Source organism: Rhinopithecus roxellana, chromosome 12, assembly GCF_007565055.1.
Source record: "Rhinopithecus roxellana isolate Shanxi Qingling chromosome 12, ASM756505v1, whole genome shotgun sequence".
Lineage (NCBI taxonomy): Eukaryota > Metazoa > Chordata > Mammalia > Primates > Cercopithecidae > Rhinopithecus > Rhinopithecus roxellana.
This window is the reverse complement of record NC_044560.1, coordinates 23214375-23241639: the sequence shown is the minus strand read 5'-3', so window position 1 is coordinate 23241639 and position 27265 is coordinate 23214375. Positions and strand designations below refer to the sequence as shown.

The 27265-nt window shown below is 51.5% G+C and overlaps 1 protein-coding gene across 1 annotated transcript; it reads right to left on the bottom strand.

Annotated features, from left to right (window-relative positions):
- Positions 1–862: 862 nt before the first annotated feature.
- On the bottom strand, positions 863–26835 carry TTLL10 (tubulin tyrosine ligase like 10). Its single transcript, XM_010377179.2, has 13 exons — positions 26714–26835; positions 26283–26359; positions 25701–26007; positions 25441–25559; positions 25182–25311; positions 23767–23841; positions 23147–23232; positions 22521–22692; positions 14390–14561; positions 13620–13760; positions 2064–2180; positions 1600–1693; positions 863–1352 (listed from the first exon to the last, which is right to left on the bottom strand). Exons 1-13 carry the CDS (start codon positions 26833–26835, stop codon positions 874–876), a joined length of 2091 nt encoding a protein of 696 aa, XP_010375481.2. The 3' UTR covers positions 863–873.
- Between the last annotated feature and the right edge of the window lie 430 nt (positions 26836–27265).

Below are 27265 nucleotides of genomic sequence, written 5' to 3'. Positions count from 1 at the left end.
AGGGGACTTGAGCCAGCCATTGGGAGAGGCCTGTATACTTTAGCTTTCTGGGTGGGAGGTGGCTGAGGGGGTGGGTAGGGTGGACGCCTGAGGCCCTGGGCTGCCAGAGCTCTCCTCGCAAAACCCCAAGCCCATAGGGAATAGAACCATCGACGGCCACACAGGGCTGACTGGGGCCTGGCCAGTGTGGGCTCAGCATGTCTTCCGTGGGACCCTCCTGTCGGGGCCAGCTGCCCTGTGCCCCTCACCCCTGGCTGAGTCCTGGGGCCACTGTAGGAAGGTTGGGGGCTTGTGGAGCTGGAACGCCAGGCCTGGGACTTGAAGGCCCAGGAAGGTTCTGTGCCGGGCGGGCTAGGGCGAGCCCTGTGGGTGCCCATGGCAGCAATCCTGGGCTCAAGGAGGGTCCTCCTTTGGAGCTCCAGCAGGGTTCAGAGGGGCCCATGGGGTCCAGACCCTTCCGGGGGACACTAGGCAATGGCAGATCGCAGGCCAGGCCATGGGGGCCGTGGGGTCACAGGGCTGCAGGAGGGTCCTGGTGCTGAGGGGCTCAGGATGATGGGCGGGAGCCCAGGATGGGGCAGCCCGGGAGGGAGCGTAGGCCAGTTGTGGGGACCCCTCTACCTCAGGACAGCCCCCCAGGACTGGGCCCAGCCATGGAGACCCCCCTCCCTCAGCACTGTCTCAGGGACAGGGCCCAGCCATGGCGTAGGGGCTAGTGGGGCCTGGGGGCAGGGCCTGGGGGCTGGGGAAGTCCCAGGGAAGCATCTTTAAGGCCAGTGCTGGCACGGCGGGGAGCAACCCCGGTGGGCATGGGCTCAGGGGCGCTGAGGTGGCAGGACTGCTGCAGAGACTGTGTTTGTAACAAAGTAGCCTTTATAGGTCCCTGATGGTGGACAGTGTGGCTGGGGCGTGGGGTGTGGGGCGTGGGTGGCCGCCCCAGGGCCTCGCGTTCTCAGGCTTCTTGCGTTCCTCCGTGGCTGTCCCCGGGGAAGGCTCTTGGTCCGGGTGCCTGTCGCCTGTGCCCGACTGCTCCTTGCCCAGGGCCTGGGGCTCGCCCTCGTGGGCACTGTCCGGGTCAGGGCTGGGGCCGGGCAGCTGGGGACGCTGCGGTGCCAAGGGAGGTGGCGCAGACCTGCGGGCGCCCGGCTGGTCTGGGGCACGCAGCGTGGGTGGCCCGGAGGACTTGGCCTGGCGGGTGGGCGGGGGCAGCCGGCGGCGGAGGCTGCAGGAGCCCCCCAGGCGTGGCCACACGTCGGCCTCTCCGTTGTGCAGGAGCACGAAGCGATGCTGGGACAGCAAAGGCAGCATCTTCTGGCCGCGCAGGCTCTTCTGGAAGGTCTCCAGTGCCAGGTCTGGTGCAGGTGGGGGAGAGAGGGTAAGTGGGGGGCAGAGGCTGGGACTGGGAAGAGCAGGAGGGGCGGAGAGGGTGTGAGGGTAGGACTCAGGTGGGCTGAGGTGTGGGAAGGTGGGGGCAGAGGGTGGCGCTGCCACACAAGGTGGAATAGCCCCATCTGTGGGGGTCTGAACTTGGGAAGAGGGTGGGTGGGAAGAAGACTGGGCAGGCTGTGGGAGTGTGGGGTGGGGGCTTGGAGGGCTCACCCAGGGTCTCGATGACCACACCTGGGATGACCTCCTTCAGGACCTTGCAGTTGGTGTGCAGGGCTGGGTTGGAATTCATCTCCAGCAGCCATACCTGCGCCAGACGCCAGTCAGACCCTCCCCACCCCGAGCCCACTGGGCCAGCAGGGCAGAGGCCCTGGTCCTCATTCAGCCAGGTGGCTCTGGGAGATGGCTTCCTTTCTATAGCGTCGCTCTCCTGTTTGTCCACTGAAACTCTGAGGGTCTGAAGCCCTGGCCTGAGGGGCTGCCCTTAGAGGGGGTGCAGGTCTGTCCCAGCTGCATAGGAGGTGAGCCTCGTGATACACCCATCCCCAGGGCTGCATGCAGGCAGGGTGGGGGCTGACTGCAGAGTCTGCCTGGGGCCTGCCAGTGTGGTTGGGGTGTGCAGATGGCCCCTGCCTCCTTTTATCTGCCTCCCGTGCCCCCGCCACCCAGGACAGCACCTTGAAGTTGTCATCAATCAGGAAGTCACAGCCAATGAGGTCAAAGTAACCCAGCTTGCACTCCAGCTTGGCCTTGGCGGCCAGAAAGCAGTGGGCCATGATCTGCTGCATCCGCTTCTGCAGGGAGACAGGGAGGCATCCTGGCTGCGGCCTACAGGCCCTGATCACACCCCAGGTCTGAAGAGTCACACCCACATCCCTCACCGGCACTCCCATCTGAACCCACACCTGTACAGCCACACCTGCCCACACGTTCGTGCACTCAGCATCACAGGCTCACAGCCAGAAACTCATTCAACAAACTCCTGTAGCTCCTACCCTGTGCCAAGCCCTGGAGATACACGAGTGAGCAAAACTCACAGGAAATCTCTGCCCTTGAGCAGTTCTTTCATAGCAGAAGAGACGGATAGCAAATGGGATACATAAAATCTCAAATCTTGGTAAGAACGGTGAATTTTATCGTATTTTAATGTGCTCTGGTTTCATCCTCTGCTCCCCAGCTCAGCCGTAGCCTCAAAAAACAACGGCGTGCATCCCCAGAACTGGAGATAGCAAAATAGACTTCATTTATAAAAAAAAATTGTAATTATTTGTTTTCTTTTTTTTTTTTTTGAGACGGAGTCTCGCTCTGTTGCCTAGGCTGGAGCGCAGTGGCGCGATCTCAGCTCACTGCAAGCTCCGCCTCCCAGGTTCACGCCATTCTCCTGCCTGAGCCTCCCATGTAGCTGGGACTGCAGGCGCCCGCCACTGCGCCCGGCTAATTTTTGTATTTTTAATAGAGACGGGGTTTCACCGTGTTAGCCAGGATGGTCTCGATCTCCTGACCTCGTGATCTGCCCGTCTCGGCCTCCCAAAGTGCTGGGATTACAGGTGTGAGCCACCACGCCCGGCCGCATTTGTTTTCTTTTCTTTTTTTTTTTTTTTTGAGACGGAGTCTCGCTCTGTCGCCCAGGCTGGAGTACAGTGGCCGGATCTCAGCTCACTGCAAGCTCCGCCTCCCGGGTTTACGGCCATTCTCCTGCCTCAGCCTCCCGAGTAGCTGGGACTACAGGTGCCCGCCACCTCGCCCGGCTAGTTTTTGTATTTTTAGTAGAGACGGGGTTTCACCGTGTTAGCCAGGATGGTCTCGATCTCCTGACCTCGTGATCCGCCCATCTCGGCCTCCCAAAGTGCTGGGATTACAGGCTTGAGCCACCGCGCCCGGCCCCTATTTGTTTTCTTATGGGATCTTTGGAAGATCCCACTTGAAAGGACTAACAGAAAGTGTGAGGGCCAGGTGTATGGCTCACACCTGTAGTCCCAACATTTTGGGAGGCCGAGGCAGGAGGATCACTTGAGCTCAGGAGTTTGAGACCAGCCTAGCCAACATGGTGAAACCCCATCTCTACTAAAAATACAAAAATTGGCTGGGCGCATAGCTAACACCTGTAGTGCCAGCACTTTGGGAGGCTGAGGCGGGAGGATCACTTGAGCTCAGGAGTCTGAGATCAGCCTGGGCAATATAGCGAGACCTTAGCTCTACAAAAAAATTAACAAAATTAGCTAAGCATGGTGGTGTGTGCCTGTAGTCCCACCTACTTGGGAGGCTGAGGTGGGAGGACTGCTTGAGCCCAAGAGGCAGAGGCTGTGGTGAGCTGAGATTGTGCCACTGCACTCTAGCCTGGGTGACATAGTGAGATTGTCTAAAAAAAAGAAATATGAGGATGATGTCTCCTCACATAATAGAGAATATTGGTGAAAAGAGAAAAACTATAAAAGAGAATCACATAGAAATTCTGAAGTTGAAAAGTAGAACAAATAAAAAATTCACTAGACGGGCTCAACAGCAGATTTGAGTTGTTTGCAGATAGGCCAATTGAGATTATTTCATCTGAGGAACAGAAAGAAAAAGAGGCCGGACGCAGTGGCTTCACGCCTGTAATCCCAGCACTTTGGGAGGCCAAGGCAGGTGGATCGCTTGAAGTCAGGAGTTTGAGACCAGACTGGCCAACAGGTGAAACCTCGTCTCTACTAAAAATACAAAAATTAGCCAGGTGTGGTGGTGCGCGCCTGCAGTCCCAGCTACTTGCGAGGCTGGTGGGCCAGATGATTGCTGGAGCCCAGGAGGAGGAGGCTGCAGTGAGCTGAGATCGCACCACGGCACTCCATCTTGGGTGACAGAGACCCTGTCTCAAAACAAAAGAAGAAAGAAAGAGAGAGAGAAGAAAAATAAAGTCTCAGAGACTTGTGGGTGGGACACCGTCAAGTGGACTAACATATGCATAATGGGAGTCTCAGAAGGAGAGAAGAGAAAGGAGCAGAAACAATATTTGAAAAAATAACAGCTGAAAACCTCCCAATTTAATGAAAAACAACCAACACATTCAAGAAGCTAAATGAACTCAAAGTAGGATAAACTCAGAGATCCACCACCTCATCAGCAAACTTCCAAAAGACAGAAAACGTCGAAATCAGCAGGAGAGAAGCAGCTTGTCATGTACGAGGCATCCGCAGAGAGATGACCAGTTTCTCATCAGAGAATGGTGAGGTGGGCAGGCAGTGGGATGACATATTCAAATTACCGAAAGGAAAAAAACTGTTGACCAAAAATTCTACATCTAGTAAAAGCTGCTTCAAAAATGAAGGGGAAATTAAGACAGTCCAGATAAACAAAAGCAGAGGCCGACCTGCCCTACAGTCCTTCAGGCTGAAACGAAACGACACTAGACAGTAACTTGAATTCATGGCTGGAAATAAAGAGCCCCGGTAAAGGTCATTGTGTGATTAAATAAGAGACAGCATAAATGTATTTTTGTATGTGATTGTCTTGTCCTAAAAGACAACTGTATACAACAATAATTATGAATCTATGTTGATGGACACAAACACACCCCGCTGTAATTTCTGGCAACAGCATAAGGGAGGAGCAGGGCTGTGTAGAAGCAGTGTTTTTGTATACTTTTAAATTAACTTGGTATTGATAAAAACGGAATTGTTTATTTTAAAACATTTTTTTATTTTAGAAACAGGGTCTTGCTGTGTCGCCTACGCTGGGGTACAGTGGTTTGACTGTGGCTCGCTGCAGCCTTGACCTCCTGGGCTCAAGTGATCCTCCCATCTCAGCTCCCTGAGTAGCTAGGACCGCAGGTGCACACCACGATGCTGAGCTAATTTTGTTTTTTAGAGATGGGGTCTCACTATGTTGTCCAGGCTGCTTTCAGACCCCTGGACTCATGTGATCTTCTTGCCTCAGCCTCCCAAAGCACTGGGATTATAGGCATAAGCCACCAGACTCACCCTAATTGTAGTAAATTAAGATATGATATTGGCCAGGCGCGGTGGCTCAAGCCTGTAATCCCAGCACTTTGGGAGGCCAAGACGGGCGGATCACGAGGTCAGGAGATTGAGACCATCCTGGCTAACACGGTGAAACCCCGTCTCTACTAAAAATACAAAAACTAGCCGGGCGAGGTGGCGGACGCCTGTAGTCCCAGCTACTCGGGAGGCTGAGGCAGGAGAATGGCGTAAACCCGGGAGGCAGAGCTTGCAGTGAGCTGAGAACCGGCCACTGCACTCCAGCCCGGGCGACAGAGTGAGACTCCGTCTCAAAAAAAAAAAAAAAAAAAGATATGATATTAATGGCAATCCTCAGAATAACCACTAACTCAAAAACATATGGTAAAATAAATGACAAGGTAATTAAAATGCTACACTAAGCCGGATGTGGTGGCTCATGCCTGTAATCCCAGCACTCTGGGAGGCTGAAGCAGGTGGATCACCTGAGGTCAGGAGTTGGAGAAAAGCCTGGCCAACATAGTGAAACTCCGTCTCTACTAAAAATACAGAAAATTAGCTGGGCGTGGTGGCAGGTGCCTGTAAATCCCAGCTACTAGGGAGGCTGAGGCAGGAGAATCGCTTGAATCCGGGAGGCGGAGGTTGCAGTGAGCCAAGATCACGCCATTGCACTCCAGCCTGGGCAATAAGAGTGAAACTCTGTTTCAAAAAAAAAAAAAAAAAAAAAAAGGTACACTAGAAAATATCTCTCTGAAACAACTTTCCAATTAATAGACATTGACGGGGTGCATTAAAAAACATGATATACCATCTACAAAAGATACTTTAGTTTCAGAGACAAAAATAGGTGGAAAGTAAAGGGATGGAAAAAGATATACCATGCAAATGGTAACCAAAGTGGAACTGGAGTGGCTCTAAAATGTCAAAGAAAATAGACTTTACAACAAAAATTATTACTACAGAGTAAAAGAAAAGTTTTATAATGATAAACCAAGAAGATCTAATAATCATAAACATACACGAACCCAATAACAGAACCTCAAAACATACAAAGCCAAAAACTGACAGATCTGGAGGGAGAAACAGACAACTGAATATCCCACTTTCAGTACAGAGACAGAAGACTAACAAGTGAATAGAAAACTTGAACAACATGATAAACCAAAAAGACCTAACAGACACCCACAGAACCCTCCACCCAAAGGCAAGACACACATCCTTCCCCAGTGCACATGGATATTCTCCAGGAGAGACCATATGCCGGGCCACAAACAAGTTTCAAGTGGTTTTTGTTTTTGTTTTTTTAATGATTCACTTAATGAATAGTAAGTTTGTTTGTTGTTTTTTTAAAGATGGGGTTTTGCTATGTTGCCCAGGCCGGACTCAAACTCCTGGGCTTAAGCAACGTTTCCATCTCAGCCTCCTGAGGACCTGGGATCCCAGGTATGTGCCGCCACACCAGCTCCAACAATTCTTCAATACTTTTTTTTTTTTGAGACGGAGTCTCGCTCTGTCGCCCGGGCTGGAGTGCGGTGGCCGGATCTCAGCTCACTGCAAGCTCCGCCTCCCGGGTTCTCGCCATTCTCCTGCCTCAGCCTCCCGAGTAGCTGGGACCACAGGCACCCGCCACCTCGCCCGGCTAGTTTTTTGTATTTTTTAGTAGAGACGGGGTTTCACCGTGTTAGCCAGGATGGTCTCGATCTCCTGACCTCGTGATCTACCTGTCTCGGCCTCCCAAAGTGCTGGGATTACAGGCTTGAGCCACCGCGCCCGGCCTCTTCAATACTTTTTAAAGGGTTGAAATAATGAAGTATGTTCTCTGACACAATGGAATGAAATTAGAAGTCAATAACCGAAGGAAAATTGGAAAAATCACAAATATGTGGAAATTAAATAACATGCCCTTAAGCAACTAATGGGTCAAAGAAAAGTTCACAAAGGAAACTTAAAAATACTTTGAGGTTAAGTGTCGTGGCTCACGCCTATAATCCCAGCACTTTGGGAGGCCGAGGCGGGCGCATCACGAGTTCAGGAGATCGAGACCATCCTGGCTAACATGGGGAAACCCCATCTCTATTAAAAATACAAAAAATCAGCTGGGAGTGGTGGCGCTCACCTGTAGTCTCAGCTACTTGGGAGGCTGAGGCAGGAGAATCACTTGAACCTGGGAGGCAGAGGTTGCAGTGAGCCGAGATTGGGCTACCACACTCCAGCCTGGGTGACAGAGTGAGACTCCATCTCCAAAAAAAAAAAAAAAAAAAAAAGAAAAGAAAAGAAAAAGAAAAAGAAAAACAAACCAGACCAGACTAAAGATTAGAAAATCTGAATGGACCTATAGCAGGTAAAGATTGCAGGAGTATTAGTAATAATAATAATAAACTTTCCTACAGAGAAAAACCCAGGTGGCTTTACTGGTGAATTATTCCAAACAAAGAACACCAATCCTTCACAAAGACTCCAAAAATAAAAGGAAAGAACACATCCTAACATGCTATGAGGCCAGTGTTACCTTAATACCACCCCAGTCAAAGACGTTCATGAAAAGAACGCTACAGACCAATACTGCTTATAAGCACAGACACAAAAATCCTCGTTAAAATACTAGCAAACCAAATCCAACAGCATATTTACATTTAAATGGTTCAATACTATCGTCAAGTGAGGTTTGTCATATGAAAGTTAATCAATGCAATACAACACATTAATATAATGAAGGGAGAATAAGACATGATCATCTCAGTGGATACAGAGAAAGCATTTGACAGATTTCAACATCCTTCTATAATATTAACAAAAACCACTTAACCAATTGGGAATAGAAGGCAACTTCCTCAACCTGACAAGGGTATTTATGAGAAACCCATGGCCTTCCTTCTCAGATCAGGAACAAACAAGGATGCCTGCTTTTGCTACTTCTTTTCAATATTATTCTGGAAGTAGCCAGCAATATGTAAGAAAAGAAATAAAATGCATATACATTTGAAAGGAAGAGGTAAAGCTGTTTCTATTCCCAGATGACATGATCCTTTTTTTTTTTTTTTTTTTTGAGGCGGAGTCTCGCTCTGTCGCCCGGGCTGGAGTGCAGTGGCCTGATCTCAGCTCACTGCAAGCTCCGCCTCCCGGGTTTACGCCATTCTCCTGCCTCAGCCTCCGGAGTAGCTGGGACTACAGGCGCCCGCCACCTCGCCCGGCTAGTTTTTTGTATTTTTTTAGTAGAGACGGGGTTTCACCGTGTGAGCCAGGATGGTCTCGATCTCTTGACCTCGTGATCCGCCCATCTCGGCCTCCCAAGGTGCTGGGATTACAAGCTTGAGCCACCGCGCCTGGCGACATGATCCTTATATAAAAATCTTGAAGAACACACACACACACGGAGCTAATAAGTGAATTCAGCAAAGTTGTAGGATACAAGATCAACACACAAAAATCAGTTTTATTTATTTATTTATTTATTTATTTTTTTTTTGAGACGGAGTCTCCCTCTGTCGCCCAGGCGGGAGTGCAGTGGCCAGATCTCAGCTCACTGCAAGCTCCGCCTTCCGGGTTCACGCCATTCTCCTGCCTCAGCCTCCCGAGTAGCTGGGACTACAGGCGCCCGCCACCTTGCCCGGCTAGTTTTTTTTGTATTTTTTAGTAGAGACGGGGTTTCACCGTGTTAGCCAGGATGGTCTCGATCTCTTGACCTAGTGATCCGCCCGTCTCGGCCTCCCAAAGTGCTGGGATTACAGGCTTGAGCCACCGCGCCTGGCCAGTTTTATTTTTATACACTAGCAATGGACAATCCAAAAAGGAAATTTAAAAAATAATTCTATTCACAAGTGCCAAAATAATAAAATACCTGGGAATAATATTTACCCTAGGTGACAGACTTGTATGCTGAAAACTACAAAGCATTGCTGAAAGAAATGGAAGAAGACCTAGAAAAATGGAAAGGTATCCTATATTCATAGATCAGAAGACTAAATATTGTTAAGATGTCATTACTACGTGACCTACAGATTCAACACAATGCCTATTAAAATTTCGATGAGGCTGGGTGCAGTGGTTCACACCTGTAATCCTAGCACTTTGAGAGGCCAAAGTGGGCAGATCGCCTGAGGTCAGGAGTTTGAGACCAGCCTGGCCAACACAGTGAAACCCAGTCTCTGCTAAAAATACAAAAATTAGCCGAGCGTGGTGGTGGGTGCCTGTAATCCTAGCTACTAGGGAGGCTGAGACAGGAGAATCTCTTGAACCTGGGAGGCAAGGTTGCAGTGAGCTGAGATTGCCCCACTGAACTCCGGTCTGGGTGACAGAACGAGACTCTGCCTCAAAGAAAAAAAAAGAAAAATTTCAATGGACTTTTTCACCAGAAATGAAAAAGCCAATCTTAAAATTCATATGGAGTTGTGGAATTGTAAGGGGCCCCTGAATAGCCAAAATAATCTTGAAAAGGAGCAATATTGAAAGATTCACATATCCCAATTTCAGGACTTATTACAAAGCTACAGCAATCAAAACTATGTGGTACTGGCATAAAGACAGACATATATGCTAATGGAATGGAACTGAGAGTCCAAAAATAAACCCATGCAGCTCTGGTCAATTGGTTTCGGATGCTGTGCCAGGACCATTCCATGGGGGAAAGAATAGTCTCTTCAACAAATGGTGCTGGAACTACTGGATAGCCATATGCAAGACAATGCTGTTGGATCCCTAACTCACACCATATACAAAAATTAACTGAAAATGGATCCAAGAACTAAATGTAAGCGCTAAAACTATAACATTTTAGAAAGAAACATAAGTATAATTTTCACACTGTTGGATTTGGCAATTTCTTTTCTTTTCTTTTCTTTTTTTTTTTTTTTTTTGAGATGGAGTCTTGCTCTGTCACCCAGGCTGGAGTGCAGCAGTGCAATTCTCCACTCACTGCAACTTCTGCCTCCTGGGTTCAAGTGATTCTTCTGCCTCAGTCTCTCGAGTAGCTGAGACTACAGATGCATGCCACCACATCCAACTAATTTTTGTATTTTTAGTAGAGATGGGGTTTCTCCATGTTGGCCAGGCTGGTCTCAAACTCCTGACCTCAGGTGATCCACCTGCCTCAGCCTCCCAGAGTGCAATGGATTTTTATTTTTTATTTTTATTTTTATTTATTGAGATGGAGTCTTGCTCTGTTGCCCAGGCTAGAGTGCAGTGGCATGACCTCAGCTCACAGCTACCTCCACCTCCTGGGTTCAAGCAATTCTTCTTTCTCAGCCTCCCAAGTAGCTAGGACTACACGCACCCACCACCACGCCTGGCTAATTTTCGTATTTTTAGTAGAGATGGGGTTTTACCATATTGGTCAGGCTGGTCTTGAACTCCTGACCTCAGGTGATCCACCCACCATGGCCTCCCAAAGTGCTGGGATTACAGGCGTGAGCCACTGCACCTGGCACAATGGATTTTTAGATATGATACTAAACGCATGAGTAACCAAAGGAAAAAGTATGGATACATTGTATTTCGTGAAACTAAGAGCTTTTGTGATCAAAGGACATTATCAGAAATGAAAAGACAGCCACAACATGCGAGAAGAATATTGGCAAATCATATGTCTGATAAAGGCCTAGTGTTCAGAATATGTAAAGAACTTTTGGCTGGACGCGGTGGCTCACGCCTGTCATCCCAGCACTTTGGGAGGCCGAGGCAGGCAGATCACGAGGTCAGGAGATCGAGACCATCCTGGCTAACATGGTGAAACCCCGTCTCTACTAAAAATACAAAAGAATTAGCCGGGCGAGGTGGCGGACGCCTGTAATCCCAGCTGCTCGGGAGGCTGAGGCAGGAGAATGGCGTGAACCCGGGAGGCGGAGCTTGCAGTGAGCTGAGATCCGGCCACTGCACTCCAGCCTGGGCGACAGAGCGAGACTCTGCCTCAAAACAACAACAACAACAACAACAACAACAACAACAACAACAACAACAAACCTTTACAACTGGACAATAAAGACCAGCCACAGCGTTTGAATAGACATTTCTCTAAAGCATATACACAGCTGGCCAGTGAACACATGAAGTTATTTGTCATTAGCAAAATGGAAATCGAGCCCACAATGAGGTATCCCTGCACCCAGACTGGACGGTGATTTTTTTAAAAAAGAAAGGAAAATAACAAGTGTTGGCAAGATCTGGAGAAACTGGAAAAGTGGTTCATGGTTAAGTTAAAGTGTGTTACCCTGTGACCCCACGACTCCATTCCTGGGTATTTTCCCAGGAGAACTGAAAATATATGTTCATACAAACAGCATTTCATAATAGATCAATAATACAACTCAACGTCCACCAACTGATGACAAAATATGGTCCATCCATATGAAAGAATGTTGTATGAAAGGGATACATGGCCTGGTGCGGTGGCTCACGCCTGTAATCCCAGCACTTTGGGAGGCTGAGGCGGGCAGATTACGAGGTCAGGAGATTGAGACCAGCCTGGCCAACACAGTGAAACCCCGTCTGTACTAAAAATACAAAAATTAGCCAGGCATGGTGGCGCACGCCTGTAATCCCAGCTTCTTGGGAGGCTGAGGCAGGAGAATCGCTTGGACCTGGGAGGTGGAGGTTGCAGTGAGCTGAGATTGTGCCATTGCACTCTAGCCTGGGCGATGGAGTGAGACTGTCTCAAAAAAAAAAAGAAGGCCGGGCGCGGTGGCTTAAGCCTGTAATCCCAGCACTTTGGGAGGCCGAGATGGGCGGATCATGAGGTCAGGAGATCGAGACCATCCTGGCTAATACGGTGAAACCCCGTCTCTACTAAAAAATACAAAAAAATTGGCCGGACGCGGTGGCTCAAGCCTGTAATCCCAGCACTTTGGGAGGCCGAGACGGGCGAATCACGAGGTCAGGAGATCGAGACCATCCTGGCCAACACGGTGAAACCACGTCTCTACTAAAAATACAAAAACTAGCTGGGTGAGGTGGCGGGCGCCTGTAGTCCCAGCTACTCGGGAGGCTGAGGCAGGAGAATGGCGTAAACCCGGGAGGCGGAGCTTGCAGTGAGCTGAGATCTGGCCACTGCACTCCAGTCCGGGCGACAGAGCGAGACTCCACCTCAAAAAAAAAAAAAAAAAATACAAAAAACTAGCCGGGCGACGAGGCGGGCGCCTGTAGTCCCAGCTACTCGGGAGGCTGAGACAGGAGAATGGCGTGAACCCGGGAGGCGGAGCTTGCAGTGAGCTGAGAGCCGGCCACTGCACTCCAGCCTGGGCGGCAGAGCAAGACTCTGTCTCAAAAAAAAAAAAAAAAAGGAAAGGAAAGGAAAGAAAAGGATACGTGGACTTCGTGGATGAACCCTGAAAACACCACGCTAAGAGAAAGGAGACAGGAGAGAGAGAAGGTCCATCAGTGGTGGCCAGGACTGGCCAGCAATGTAGCTGTGATAGCTTGTTAGTACAGTGTTTCTTTTTTGGGGTGATGAAATGTTCTGGAATTGGTGGTGGTAATTGCACAACTTTTGAAATACTAAAAACTACTGAACTGCATACTTTAAAATGGTGAATTTTGTGTTCTGTGAATTATCACAAGAGAGAATTTGGGAGATGTGAGGAAAGTAACTGGGGGCTCCTCTGAGTGCCGCCGTCCCAGCCACAGTGACACGCACCTGTGGGTGAGGAAGGACCGTCCCTGGCTGCCGCTTCCGGGGCCTGGCCGAGGTGACCAAGACAGATAAGGAGTCCTTCGGCCAAGCCCCGTTTTAATCCCAGCCTCACACCATGCTGCTCAAGGGCTTTTGCTGCCAGGGTTGTTTGAAGTACCCCACAGGTACCCCATGGAAAGGAACCTTGCAAAATGAGGACACCCCACGGCACACGGCCCTCAGCTAGGAGAGTCCAGCCTGCATGGAGGTACCCCATGGAAGGGAACCTGCACGGGCTGCTGCTGCTCCAGGACACCTGGCCGGGGGCTGCTGTCGGCCCTACCCTGCCAAGTGGAGGATCTGAAAGGAACAAAGACTCTTCACACGGTGGCTGCCACTGAAGCTGAGCTGTCCCCTGACCCTACAGGGAGGCTGCTCAGAGGGACCTGTGCAGACAGACCCCCGGCTGGGCGTTCCATCTGGGCCTTTGCTGGCTGCTGGGGACAGGCGCTACCAGCTAAGTGAGTGGAGACGCTGGAAGGGTTTGGTTCCACACGGTCAGGTCACGCTTTAGCGCAGCCGCCCATGCACGCCAGGGACGTCTGTGTGCCTGGTGCCCAGCCCGGCCATGCCCCCCACCCCGAGGGATCTCACCACCAGGCTGGAGGGCACAGTGCACCCACCGTGAGGGTGGTGAAGACCCAGTCCTTGGGGAGGCCCCGGGCTTTCCAGAACGTGTTGTTGATGTATCGGTTGAGGTGCTCCATGCTCCACACCGTGTCCTCCTTCAGCAGCATGTACAGGGGGCTCTTCTTCTGCATGAACTGGGGGCAGACGGTGCCTGGAGACTGGCTCCCAGAGTGTCCAGGGCATCTGTCCTCATGGGGGTCCCCAGGAGAACTGCCCCCTAACCTAGAGGGCCTGTTCCCTGGGGGTTCCCTGAGAGCCTCCCTCAGCCCCACCATGACCTGCCTGCAAAGACCCTCCCACAAACACCTTCATCTGCTGAGACCCCCCTTCAGCTGTGAAGACCCCACAGATCCTCACAGAAGGCCCCTACCTGGACTCCCATGAAGGTCCTTCCCCGGAGACCTCTGCCCACAGGGCCCCTCCTCTGACGGCCTCAGAATCCCCTTGGTTCCCATGCCCGCCCAGACCCCATCCTCAGAAAACCCAGCTGCAGCTTGGGAGCCAGGCTGTGCACTGGGAGCTGCAGGGCTCTGAGCCCTTTCCCCAGCTAACGGGGTCCCTGCCACGCCCTTCTTCTGCTGTGCGCAAAAGAGGGAGGTGAGAGGCAGTGCTGACTGCTGGCGGGGGGCAGCCCAGGCTACCTCCAGGCCTGGGCCACCTCCATCTGTAGCCACACCCCCTCTGCATCCCCTAGCAGTGAGAACCTCCCTCTAATCTCATCCCAAGGCCACAGGGAGGGCCCTCACCTACGGCAGACTCTTACCTGGTTGGTCAGGTGGCCGCTGAGGTCGCTGGAATGGGGGTCGTAGAGGCTGAGGGTGAGGCGGGCATAGCCGTGGCTGAAGAAGATCATGTAGGGTGTGGTACAGGCGATGAGCAGGTAGGAGCGCACGTCAAACTTCCTCCCGTCCAGCAGCAGCGGGTTCTGGATATACCTGGGGGCACCACATCGGGGCTGCTGGGCTGAGCCGCGGGGCTGGCCTGCGTCCCCTGACACCCCACCCCAGGCCTGGGCCATTTCCTCAGCGCCCCGCCTCTGACCCAGGTGTGATCTCTAGAGAAAGGGGGCATTTCTGGGCCGGAATATGTCAGGGGAATTGGGAGGAAGGGCCTGGCACCCTGATCGGTGCCCCAGGGCATAACCGCAGTAGGAGCCGGGAGGGCTGCCTGGAGGAGGAGGAGGGCATGAAGTGGCTTTGGAGAGGAAGGGAAGGCGCATGCCAGGCAGTGGCGCAGGCCATGCAGGAGAGGGACGGCCCGGACCCTGATCGCATAAGGCTGCTCTCGAGCAAGGCTCAGAGCCCTCTGGATGTTGGCAAGGCCACTTCCAAGGCCTGTGCAGCAGGTGGCGCTGGTGGGCTCTTCTGTATCGCTGGAATAATCTATGCTATTTTGCTCTGCATTTGGTTGATCATATATATGCAGACAACTATTGGAGGGGATTCACGGTGAGGTCTGGGGAGTGTTACTCATTCGGTAATAGTACTGCCCACCCCCACTCCAGATCTTGGAAAATGGGGCAATACCCATGAGCTGGAAAGATAGAAGAAAAATCTTACCACATTACCCTCGGAAAATTTGGCCCTGGGCCTGTCCCTACAATATGGGTTAATGGCCAGTGGGGGTATGTGATGGGAACACATAAGGGAAAAAAGGAAATATGGTATTCCCCTAAAGGCAAAAATTCTATGCAAAATTTGTCATGGTTAAGCTCCCAACTTATTTCATATTCTGAGAATTATATAAATGGTGAAAAAATGGTGTGGATAGATGGGAGGTTATTTCTATGAAAAGATTTGAGTTTGTGGGACACAGTAAGACGACAAGGATATTAAATTTGGTGCCCTAAACAAAAATGAAAAGTTAAATACTAAAATTAGAAAAAAGAAAAATTGTTATACATAGTTATATAATCAATGTTAAAGTATAACCTTGCACTTAATAGAGACTGCTGTGCCAGTTCTAAGCCTATAACCAATTGTGCTACACTTGTCCCTATGACCATTTCCTCAGAGACCACACAATGGTCCCGTCTAGCACCTGTAACCGCAAGAGCCACCAAGTCTAATATAAGACTTTGTTATGTTAACCATTAAGCTTGCTTATTCCCCAAAAGGGTAACCAAGGAAAGAAGAACAAACTGACCATCTATGAAGAGAACTGTTCTTGATGTACTTCTGAGACTATCCTAATAATCAATATATAATTATGTAATCACCTGATGCTCTGCTGATTGACAATTGTTCTATAAGATACTATATAAGCCTATAGTAAAAATCATTCGGGGCTGTCAGCCCTCTGCTGGGCTGCAGCCTTGTCTGTGTCCTCTTGCATGTTGTGTCTGGTGTCTTTATTGTCTTTCGCCACCTTGCCTCTCCCCTTTGGGGTACCTTGGACACGCTAGGGCTGGACCCCGGCAGATTGGCGCCCGAACAGGGACCTGAAGGGGTAAGTATAATATTGAGGTGAGATTTCGGGGCAAGGTTGGACTTTACCTCAAGGGTTCTGCAGGCCCCCTGGAAGTTTCCGGTAGAGAGAGGAGGTAAAAAGTACAAGAACATATTACTGAGAAGCTAGGTGCCATGGGAAATTCCCATAGTTCAGATAGAAGCTTATATGTAGATATTTTGAAATATACCCTGAAAAGGGTAGGTATTAAGGGTAATACACATCAATTAGTAAAATTTCTGCAGTTTGTGCAAAAGGTAAGTCCTTGGTTCCCAGAAGAGGGCACCTTAGATGAAGAAATATGGGATAGGGTAGGAAAAAATATGTCACAGTGGTATCAGACCAATGGTGGGAAAGACATGCCTATTTATGCATTTTCTTTATGGGGTATTATTAAACATGCATTGTTTTTGTCTAAAGAGCCTAGTGATCTTAAAGATCCGCCTTCTTATTCAACTTTCCCTAGTCCAAACACTGAAGATGAAAAGGTGCCATTAATATCAAAACCGCCCTTCGTAGCAGGGTTGGTCAAGAACAAAGAACAAAAACTTTCTCCTTTGAATAATTTAATGGCCGCAGCAACCCACATCCTCTCGAGTTTTGACTCAGGAGGCTAAACAAGCATTAAGGATTATAGAACAAAAGTTAAATAACCTAACCTTGCTACGTCTGGACTATACTAAACCATTTTCTTTAATTTTGTTAAATACAGAATATACCCCTACCGGATGTCTATGGCAGGAAGGGCCTCTAGAATGGCTACATTTGCCAGTAGCCCAAAAAAGAGTGTTAGCTTCATATCCAGATTTAGTTGCGTTATTATTATATAAGGGAAGACAAAGAGCTAAAGAATTGTTTGGAAAAGAACCTAATAGTATAATTGTCCCTTATACAGCTCAACAACTAGATATGTTATTAATAAATAATGATCAATTGGCAAATTTGTTATAGTAATTATAAGGGACAAACTTTATATCATTTGCCAAATCATCCCTTGTTACAATTTATCAAAACACATCCAGTTATCTTCCATAGAAAATTTAGTACTACCCCTCTGCCACCTCCAGCTAGTTTAGTTTTTACGGACGGTTCCTCTAACGGAACCGCAGCTTATATTATAGCTGGGAAACAGTTTTCTACACAATATCCTAAGCAATCTGCTCAAAAGGTAGAACTATTAGCAGTTATAGAAGTATTTAGTAAACTTACAGAAAAAGAATTTAACTTGTATACGGATTCCATGTACATTGTAAATCTATTTCCTCATATTGAATCAGCTCCTCTTTCTCCTACAAAAAGCACTATTCATAATATGTTAGCACAATTACAAACTGCCATTACACAAAGAGTAAAAAGGTTCTTTGTGGGTCCTATTAGAGCTCATAAACAGTTACCAGGAAGTCTCCAAGAAGGGAACACTATGGCAGACAAATTAACACAGCAAGTATTTTCCGTGTGGAAAGAAGCCAAACAAAGTCATGCTATACATCATCCAAGTTCTAGAGCTTTAGCACTGCAGTTTCAACTAACTAGGGAACAAGCTAGACAGATTGTAAAGCAATGCCATATACGCCCTCAATAGCACCCTTCCTTACCCATGGGAGTAAATCCCAGGGGACTAAGGGCAAATTCTATTTGGCAAATGGATGTAACACATATAACTTCGTTTGGAAAATTATCTTATGTACATGTAGTTATAGACACATTTTCTCATGCTGTGTGGGCTACAGCCAGAACTGAAGAAGCTGTAAAGGATGTTATTCATCATCTTTTTGCGAGCTTTGCAGTTTTAGGAAAACCCCAAACTTTGAAAACAGATAATGCTCCAGCTTATACAGCAAAAGGTTTTAAAAATTTCTGTATACAAATGTCCATTAGTCATGTCACAGGAGTTCCTTATAACCCTCAAGGGCAAGGCATTGTTGAAAGAGCACATCAAAACTTGAAAAACCAGATTCACAAGTTACAACAAGGAGAGTATAAATATTCCTCTCCCCATCACGTTCTTTCTCATGCTCTCTTTGTGCTAAACCATCTTAATGTCAACAATGAGGGCACAACAGCCTTCGAGAGGCACTACTTAAAAGAAAGTAAACCAGTCACTCTGGTTAAATGGAGAGACTTATTAACAGGACAATGGAAGGGACCAGATGTGTTGTTAACCTCGGGTGGAGGATATGCTTGTGTTTTTCCCCAAGATTCGGCCACTCCAATTTGGATACCGGACAGACTAATCAGACATCATAATCTCCCGTCGCCAACAAAACCCACCATACCCAGGAAACGGTTTCGACCACGGAAAACCCGGCCGCCACCACACGCGACGAGTCATCAGATACCTGAAGTTCAACTTTCTTCTCTTTTTGCTTCCCTGAATCTGACTCAATTCCGTCTTGCGGCTTCTACAAGAAAAAGGAACTTACCAACTTGGGGTGATATAAAAGCTCTTACCACTTCTGCTTTAGCCTTGGTGGAGGGAGAACGCAAACCTGTTACTCCTGAAACTGTCTTTATTGCTATTCTTGCTCTCCTCACAGTCCAGGTAAGTTCTGCACCTTTGCCTATGAACAATCTTGTAAACAATACTTATTGGGCTTATGTTCCTCGTCCTCCGTTGTTTCATCTTGCTTCTTGGGATGGCGAAGAAATTCAAGTTTCTTCTCGCTACTTTGAAATTATGGGAGGTGATTCTAATTCGTATACTATACCGCGAGTTTCTGCGCCCTTTGATTTCTATGCTACTACTCATCATGTTCCTTTATGCTTCTCTAAAGATAATACTCCTCCTATGCCACTGTGTATCTCACTGGCCATGCGCACAGCTGTCGCTGATTCACCCCTCAATGATAAAAAGGCTACTCTTACCTCAGGTCAGAGCAATGATGCTCATTCTCGTTACTTATGGTTCTTATCTTATCTTTCTATTAATGAATACAATTCTTCGGTGAAAACCACCGAACCTTTTACTACTCTACCCTCCTCTATAAGATTATGTAAAAATGCCCACCAAGTAGATCATTCTTGGGATCCAATTTCTTACCAAAATGGGCAACCTTTATGGTACAATTGTGCATTTTATAATAAAACTACCACCTTTACTCTTTATAATAGTTCATATAAAATTTATGATTGGTCAATTTCCGGTGTAGGATATGACTACAGAAATTATTTAAATCATAATCAAGGCCATACGTTCATTAACTGGGTCAACAACAAGTTAATTAAAACTAATGAAATTATAGACACTTGGTATTCTCCGGGATGGGTAACACCTATTTGGATATTTAATCACAAAAATAACAAACCTCAGTCACAACTATATAGACTAATAGCTGCACTTAATAAAACCACCTTAACTAGACCTACTAATGAAGAGGTAATTAATAATCAAGCTTGTGTACGCTCCCCTTTCTCTATTTTAATATATGACAATATTACTCAGTTACAAGTTTCTTATCAAGATAATCTATATACAGTAAATTGTGCAAGATGCAAAATAACTAACTGCCTTAATACTGCATTTTCTCAGTCTCATTTCTATGTGTTAAAGCGTCCTACTTACATACTATTGCCTGTAAATGTATCTGAAGGATGGTACACGGACCCCGGATTAGCAGCTTTGCAAGTTATAAAACAAGCCTTAACTAGACCTAAACGATTTATCGCTGCATTAATTCTAGGAATCACTGCTTTAATTGCTATTATTGGATCGGTTGCTGCCTCAGCGACCGCCTTGGTACAAGTACATACTGCTCAACATGTTAATCATCTCTCACTAAATATCTCTAAGGCTTTATTTTTACAAGAAAGCATAGACCATAAATTAATAGATAGAATAAATGTCTTAGAAGAAGCAGTTTTATGGCCGGGCGCAGTGGCTCAAGCCTGTAATCCCAGCACTTTGGGAGGCCGAGACGGGCGGATCACAAGGTCAGGAGATCGAGACCATCCTGGCTAATACGGTGAAACCCCGTCTCTACTAAAAAATACAAAAAAAAAAAAACTAGCCGGGCGAGGTGGCGGGCGCCTGTAGTCCAGCTACTCGGGAGGCTGAGACAGGAGAATGGCGTGAACCCGGGAGGCGGAGCTTGCAGTGAGCTGAGATCAGGCCACTGCACTCCAGCCTGGGCGGCAGAGCAAGACTCTGTCTCAAAAAAAAAAAAAAAAAAAAAAAGAAGAAGCAGTTTTATATTTAGGGCAAGAAATTCAAAATATTAAAGTACAATTAACTACAGCTTGTCATCATAATTATAAATGGATTTGTGTAACTCCCCTTCCTTACAATCATACAGAAGTAACCTGGGAACAAATTCAGTATCACATTACAGGATTATGGAACCATTCTCTCACCTATGATATGCAATCCCTACAACAACAAATTACTGACATTTCTCATGCACACTTATCTACAGTTTCCCCTGCAGATGTCGCTCAAAGCATAGTAGATTCTTTCCATACCATGGTAAATTCAAAAATACTATCAACATCATTCTACCATATAGCTGCCTTTGCATTTATAATTATTTTGTTTATAATTTTCTTTCCAGTGCTCTCCCGAAGACTCTTCGCATCTGTGAAAACCCTCCAACAAGAAATTATTCGTTTTAAACTACAAAATAAAAAAGGGGGAAATGGCGCAGGCCATGCAGGAGAGGGACGGCCCGGACCCTGATCGCATAAGGCTGCTCTCGAGCAAGGCTCAGAGCCCTCTGGATGTTGGCAAGGCCACTTCCAAGGCCTGTGCAGCAGGTGGCGCTGGTGGGCTCTTCTGTATCGCTGGAATAATCTATGCTATTTTGCTTTGCATTTGGTTGATCATATATATGCAGACAACTATTGGAGGGGATCCACGGTGAGGTCTGGGGAGTGTTACTCATTCGGTAATAGTACTGCCCACCCCCACTCCAGATCTTGGAAAATGGGGCAATACCCATGAGCTGGAAAGATAGAAGAAAAATCTTACCACATTACCCTCGGAAAATTTGGCCCTGGGCCTGTCCCTACAATATGGGTTAATGGCCAGTGGGGGTATGTGATGGGAACACATAAGGGAAAAAAGGAAATATGGTATTCCCCTAAAGGCAAAAATTCTATGCAAAATTTGTCATGGTTAAGTTCCCAACTTATTTCATATTCTGAGAATTATATAAATGGTGAAAAAATGGTGTGGATAGATGAGAGGTTATTTCTATGAAAAGATTTGAGTTTGTGGGACACAGTAAGACGACAAGGATATTAAATTTGGTGCCCTAAACAAAAATGAAAGTTAAATACTAAAATTAGAAAAAAGAAAAATTGTTATACATAGTTATATAATCAATGTTAAAGTATAACCTTGCACTTAATAGAGACTGCTGTGCCAGTTCTAAGCCTATAACCAATTGTACTGCTACACTTGTCCCTATGACCATTTCCTCAGAGACCACACAATGGTCCCGTCTAGCACCTGTAACCGCAAGAGCCACCAAGTCTAATATAAGACTTTGTTATGTTAACCATTAAGCTTGCTTATTCCCCAAAAGGGTAACCAAGGAAAGAAGAACAAACTGACCATCCGTGAAGAGAACTGTTCTTGATAAACTTCTGAGAATATCCTGATAATCTAGATATAATTATGTAATCGCCTGATGCTCTGCTGATTGACAATTGTTCTATAAGATACTATATAAGCCTATAGTAAAAATCATTCGGGGCTGTCAGCCCTTTGCTGGGCTGCAGTCTTGTCTGTGTCCTCTTGCATGTTGTGTCTGGTGTCTTTATTGTCTTTCGCCACCTTGCCTCTCCCCTTTGGGGTACCTTGGACACGCTAGGGCTGGACCCCGGCAAGGCAGGCGGCGAGGGGGTGCCAGGCAGTGTGTAGGGGGGCGCGCTAGGCAGAGGGGGTGCGCCAGGTGGAGAGAGGGAGCACGGCAGGTGGAGGGAGCACGCCAGGTGAAGGGACGTGAAGGAGGAGCCGATGGAAGCTGGGGACAGTGGACAGCAGCTGTGGCCAGAGCGAAGCTTTACAAGGGGCAGGGGTGAGGTCGGCAGGTCTAAACCTTGAGCCTCGTGCAGCCACAGGGCTTTCTGGAGGAAGCCCTCCCACTCAGGGAAGGGGTGGTCAGCTTGGCCATAGGCCTGAAGGCTGCAGCTGCTGACTGGGCTGGGGAGTAGGGGGGCTGGCAGCCGGGAGGCCACCCAGGCCAGGCCACCTGCAGGACAGAGGGGGCCCCAGCTGAAGGACAAACTGACCAACCCCTCAATCCTGGATCGTGTGTCTGTGACCCCGGCCTGGTGTGACCCCTCCCCTCTGCTGACTACACGGGGCCCGTCTGTGGTCTGCACAGGGGCTGGTGGAGCGGCTGCCTTCCACGGCCAAGGGCTCCTCGGCGGCCCTGCTGACTGCACCAGTAGGGCCCGGGTCAGCCCGCCCAGACCCTCACCCCTCTGGGCACCTGTGGCCGCACCTCTGCACCACCCTCGCCTGAGGCCCCCGGAACGGCGTCTTCTGGTGGATGGGGTCGTCCTCCACGCTCCGGGTCTTGGCCTGCAGGGCGGCAACTTCCTCCCGGTTCCGGAGCAGGAAGATGCCTTTGCCCTGGTTGGAGGCGGTGGGCTTGCAGATCCAGATCTGGGTTTCTGCAGAGAAGATCGCCTGAGCCCTGGCCCCGCCCACCACCCGCCCCAGCCCCCAGCCCGACCACGCCCCTCCTAGTCCTCCTAAGGCGCGGCCAGGACCCTCTTCTCCCGGCTGCGACCCTAGGCCCCGCGACTCCAGCCTTGGCCCTACGCTAACCACACGCCTGGCCCCAGCTCCTGCCCTTGCCTCGACCACGCCCACCAGGACCAAGCTCCAGCCCTGGCCCCAGTGCCCTCATACCCCAACCTCCAGGAAGGCCAGACCCTCCCCTTTCCAACGCCTCAGCCCCCACCAGGCCCAGGCCCAGCCCTGGCCCCTTCCTGACCACATCCTCTCGTTCCAGCCCCACGCAGCCCCTCCAGACCCAGCCCTGCCGTCACCGGCCCCCACCTTGGTCCAGCCCTGACCCTGTCTCCCCAGGGCCAGCCTGGTGTCCCGCCAGCCGCCTCTCACCATCAAACAGGGTGAAAAAAGCCTCCCTCTCGTGCTTGAGGTCCAGGCGGTAGGTCTCTGGGAAAAACTCTTCCATTCTCAGGACTCTGCAGGGCAGGGAGGCAGGAGGATGAGCTGCTGGTCCTTCGCCCCAGGATGGGTGGGCAGTTTGAGGCCCAGTCTGGCCCGGCGGGAGGGAGCGAAGGCACTGGCACCTGGCGTCCTTGCCGTTCTCCTTGTGGGGACTTTGCGTTTCCTGCCCCTTTGCAGGCCCCCCCACGGGCTGTGCTGCTGGCCGCGTCCTTCCGGCCCCACCTGGGACCCTCCTGCTGGCTGCTTTTTCCCTCATGTTTGCCCTCCCGGCTGGCGCCATCTCAGCCATTTATGAGACACCAGCTTATGGCAGCGTCCTCACGGCTGGGATGGGCAGAGCGCGTGGCCTGAGCCCCGGCCCCGCCCAGCTCTGCATTCACCGGCCGGTCAGCGTGGATCTCTGCCTGGCCGGGCTGAACCTCTGACTCTAGCTCGTGGTTTTCCTTTGTGTGGGACCCCCTCCCCGCTTTCTCCTTTTCAGACTACACCAGGTTTAGGTCTGAACTTCGGTCTGAAGGGCCCCTCCCAGCTGGGCTAAGTGAGTCTACCTCTGTGGCCGGAGGTGTCCTGGGCTTGTCCACGGGAGGTCCTCCAGGGTGGGCGCTGCTGCGTCCTTTCCCAGCCTGCAGCCCAGGGGACAGAGGGCCTGGGCCGAGGGGCCAACTCATGGTGCTTGGAGTGGGTGGGGACTGGGGGATGGGGCACGGGTGGTGAGTGGGCGGGCACGTGAGGGTTTTTTTTTTGTTGTTGTTGAGACGGAGTCTGCCTCTGTTGCCCAGGCTGGAGTGCAGTGGTGCAGTGGCACGATCTCAGCTCACTGCAGGCTCCGCCTCCTGGGTTCACACCATTCTCCTGCCTCAGCCTCCCGAGTAGCTGGGACTATAGGCACCCGCCACTATGCCTGGCTAATTTTTTTGTATTTTTAGTAGAGACAGGGTTTCACCATGTTAGCCAGGATGGTCTCAATATCCTGACCTCGTGATCCACCTGCCTCGGCCTCCCACAGTGCTGGGATTACAGGCGTGAGCCACCGCGCCTGGCCGGACACGTGAGTTTTGATGGAAGGAGGCGACTGGGTAGACCGCGGTGCCTAGGGGAAACAGCCGTGTTGTTCTAGGCTGGAAGTGGACGCTGGACGTGGTGTAAGGCTGACGTCATGGGTAACCGGGAGCGGGGGGTGCAGATGGAGGCAGCTGTGGTTGGCTGGGTGGGTGCTTGGTGCAAAAATGGGCCAATGAAGTGGGGAGGGATGGGTGGGTCCATAGAAGGGCAGTGGGTGGGGCTGGGAGCAGGAGGACGAGGTCGCTGGGATGGATGGCCCAGACTTGGGTGAGCGATGGATGGCCTCCCTCAGGGCACCCACGGGTGACGGTGGCATGGTGTGGGATTTTGGATGGACGGGTGTTTGGGGTGAAGGCACATTGACAGGTGGGTCTGTGAGACGGACGGGTGGGTCTGAGACGGACGGGTGGGTGGTGTCAGGCCCAGTGGGCTGGGGACGTGTGGGATCTTCCCTGTTTAGCCGCGGGGAAGAGGGTGGGTTTATGGGATGGGCGTTTGGCCCTCTAAAGGACAGGTGGAAGGTGGATTCAGGGTGCTGATGGGTGGGGGCTAGGGCCAGCCTGGGAGCACAGGTGGGCAGGGGCAGGGTCAGGGATGGGGCAGGGATGGGGCAGGGGCAGGGGCGGGGGCAGGGGCAGGGGCAGGGGTGGGTGCAGGGGCAGGGATGGGGCAGGGTCAGGGGCAGGAACGGGGCAGGGATGGGCAGGGGTGGGGGCAGGGAGAGGGCAGGGATGGGGCAGGGGCAGGGGCGGGGGCAGGGATGAGACGGGGCAGGGGCAGGGACGGGCAGGGGCAGGGACGGGCAGGCGCAGAGGCAGGGCCAGGGGCAGGTGCAGGGGTGGGGGCAGGAGCAGGGGCAGGGGCAGGGAGGGGGCAGGCTCAGGGGCAGGGGCAGACTCACCTGGCCTGGGTCCCCCCCGACGCCTTACTGGCCTTGCTCATGGCCCATGCCCGCCCCCGAAGCGTGCTGAGCAGCCCGATCTTGGTGGTGAGGAGCTTGTTGTTGGGAAGCTGGTACAGCAGCTGCTCTCCTGGAGGTCAGAGGCCAGGGCACGTGTGGAGGGCGTGCAGGACCTCGGTCCCCACCCCTCCAGTCTGCCCTGTGCTCCGGCCCAGGAGGCCCCTGCAGGCTGCCCGCCTGTGGCGCCGGCTCCCGCTACCTTCCCGGAAGCTGCCGTAGCTGTCTCGGCTCTTGACCTCACACCACTTCAGCATGTAGTCCCCCCGACGGCTGTCCTGGATGCGCTGCCAGCCCTTGCTTTTGCAGTAGGAGCTGATGCTGCAGGGGGGCCGGGGTGGGGGTGACTTGGGGGCCCAGGTGAGGGGGTGGGGCCGGCGGGCGGCCAGCGGAGGCCGGGCTGGGCCCTGGGAGCAGGAGGTGGGTATTCAGCGGGACAGGGCTGCCCAGGCCGCTACTCACATCGCAGCCCCGTTGTTGCCTCCGACGTAGAAGAAGGGCCCCGGACGGGGGCTGGGGGGTGATGGCTTCCCACCCCCCAGCAGGAGCCCCTCCAGGAGGGCAGCTGGGGGCCCGCTGGCATTAGTGTCATCCGAGTCTGCAGGCGGGTGGCTGGTCAGGAGCCCAGGGGGTCCGGGCGTGGCAGAGGCTCTTCCTGCCCCCTCCAGGTCCGGCCCACAGTGCCCACCTGCGTCATGGTCTGGCTGGCTTGGCTGACACGGGAGTCCCTCCTCCTGGCTGCTCCCCATTGGCCTCTCATGGGCCGGGCCTGTGAACGGGGTGGGGTCCCACCCGGGTGGATATGGGAGCCGTCCACTCAGCCCGGACATGGCTCAGTTCACTCTCAGCCCATTTCTCCAAGACCCTGGACAATCCCCCTGGCCCATTTGGGGCTCAAGTTCAGCCCAAGCTCCAACCCAACCAGGCGGCCTGGGGACTGCTTACACCTGGGGAGGCGCTGCGACCACCCTCCAGGGCCAGCCTTCCTGCCGGGGTGGGGAGCTTGGAGCAGGGGGCAGGGAGGTCGCCCCCCACCCTCCTCACCAACAGGGAAGTGGCCTGGTGCAGGGCAGGGGCCAGGCTGTGAGGCCAGTACTGGGTGCAGACGTGACACAGGGATGGTCCCAGGAGGGCAGGGGTCACAATGTCCATGATGATGTCACGGGTGACCCAAGGGGCCATTGTCAGGTAGGGGAGATGAGGGGCTGCCCTTCTCGGAACAGGCAATGCTGCCCAGCGGCTGCCCATGGGGGTGACGCCAGCCAGGCAGAACCCTGGGCCGCGGAGTGCGGCCTCTCCCCTCTGCCTGCAGAGCCCGGCGCCCATAGCTGGTTCCTCTCTCGGAGCAGCAGGGCATGGCCGTGTGTGGGTCCTGCCCCTGCCCCGTGAGACCGACTGACTTCCTTGGGGATAGAAGTCCGTCCCAGGGAGGCCTTGGCTTTGGAGAGGAAGGAGGCCACTCAGGGCTGCTCTATTCACCTGGGACTCGAGCCCGAGGCCGTCGCTGGATCGCTGGTCTCTTGCCTCTCTTGGAGACGGCTTGGGTCCGAGTGGACGGTCCCCGGCGATGGATGAACCGGGTGCAGCTGTGGGCCATTGGCCGGGGGGCGCCAGGGCGAGGGCCTTGCAGGGAAGATGCTGCTTTGACCCTCCTGTGGGAACTTCGGGCAGCCCGAGGCCCCAGCACTTGGATGGAGAAAGCAGTCAGGCCCACCCTGCCCAGGAAAGGGCGCCTCCCAGGGCCGCGGACTTGAGCCTCTGCAGGCGGCTGGCTCCTGCCTCCGTGGCAGCTGTGGGGCTTGGCGCCGTGAGGGGCCGAGGCTGTCTCTGCACCCTGTCTCTGCCGGGCGAGTCCTCCCCGGCCGGAGCTGCTCCTCGGGCGTGGCTGAGCTCGGCCTGGGTGCCAGCTGGAAGGAAGGACAGCGTCAGGCCTGCTGGGTGAGGCGCCTGCCTGAAGAGTGGAGGGTGGGAGGACTCCCTGGCCCGAGCAGGGGTCTCCTCTGTCTCCGCTGCTGATCCCAGAGCCC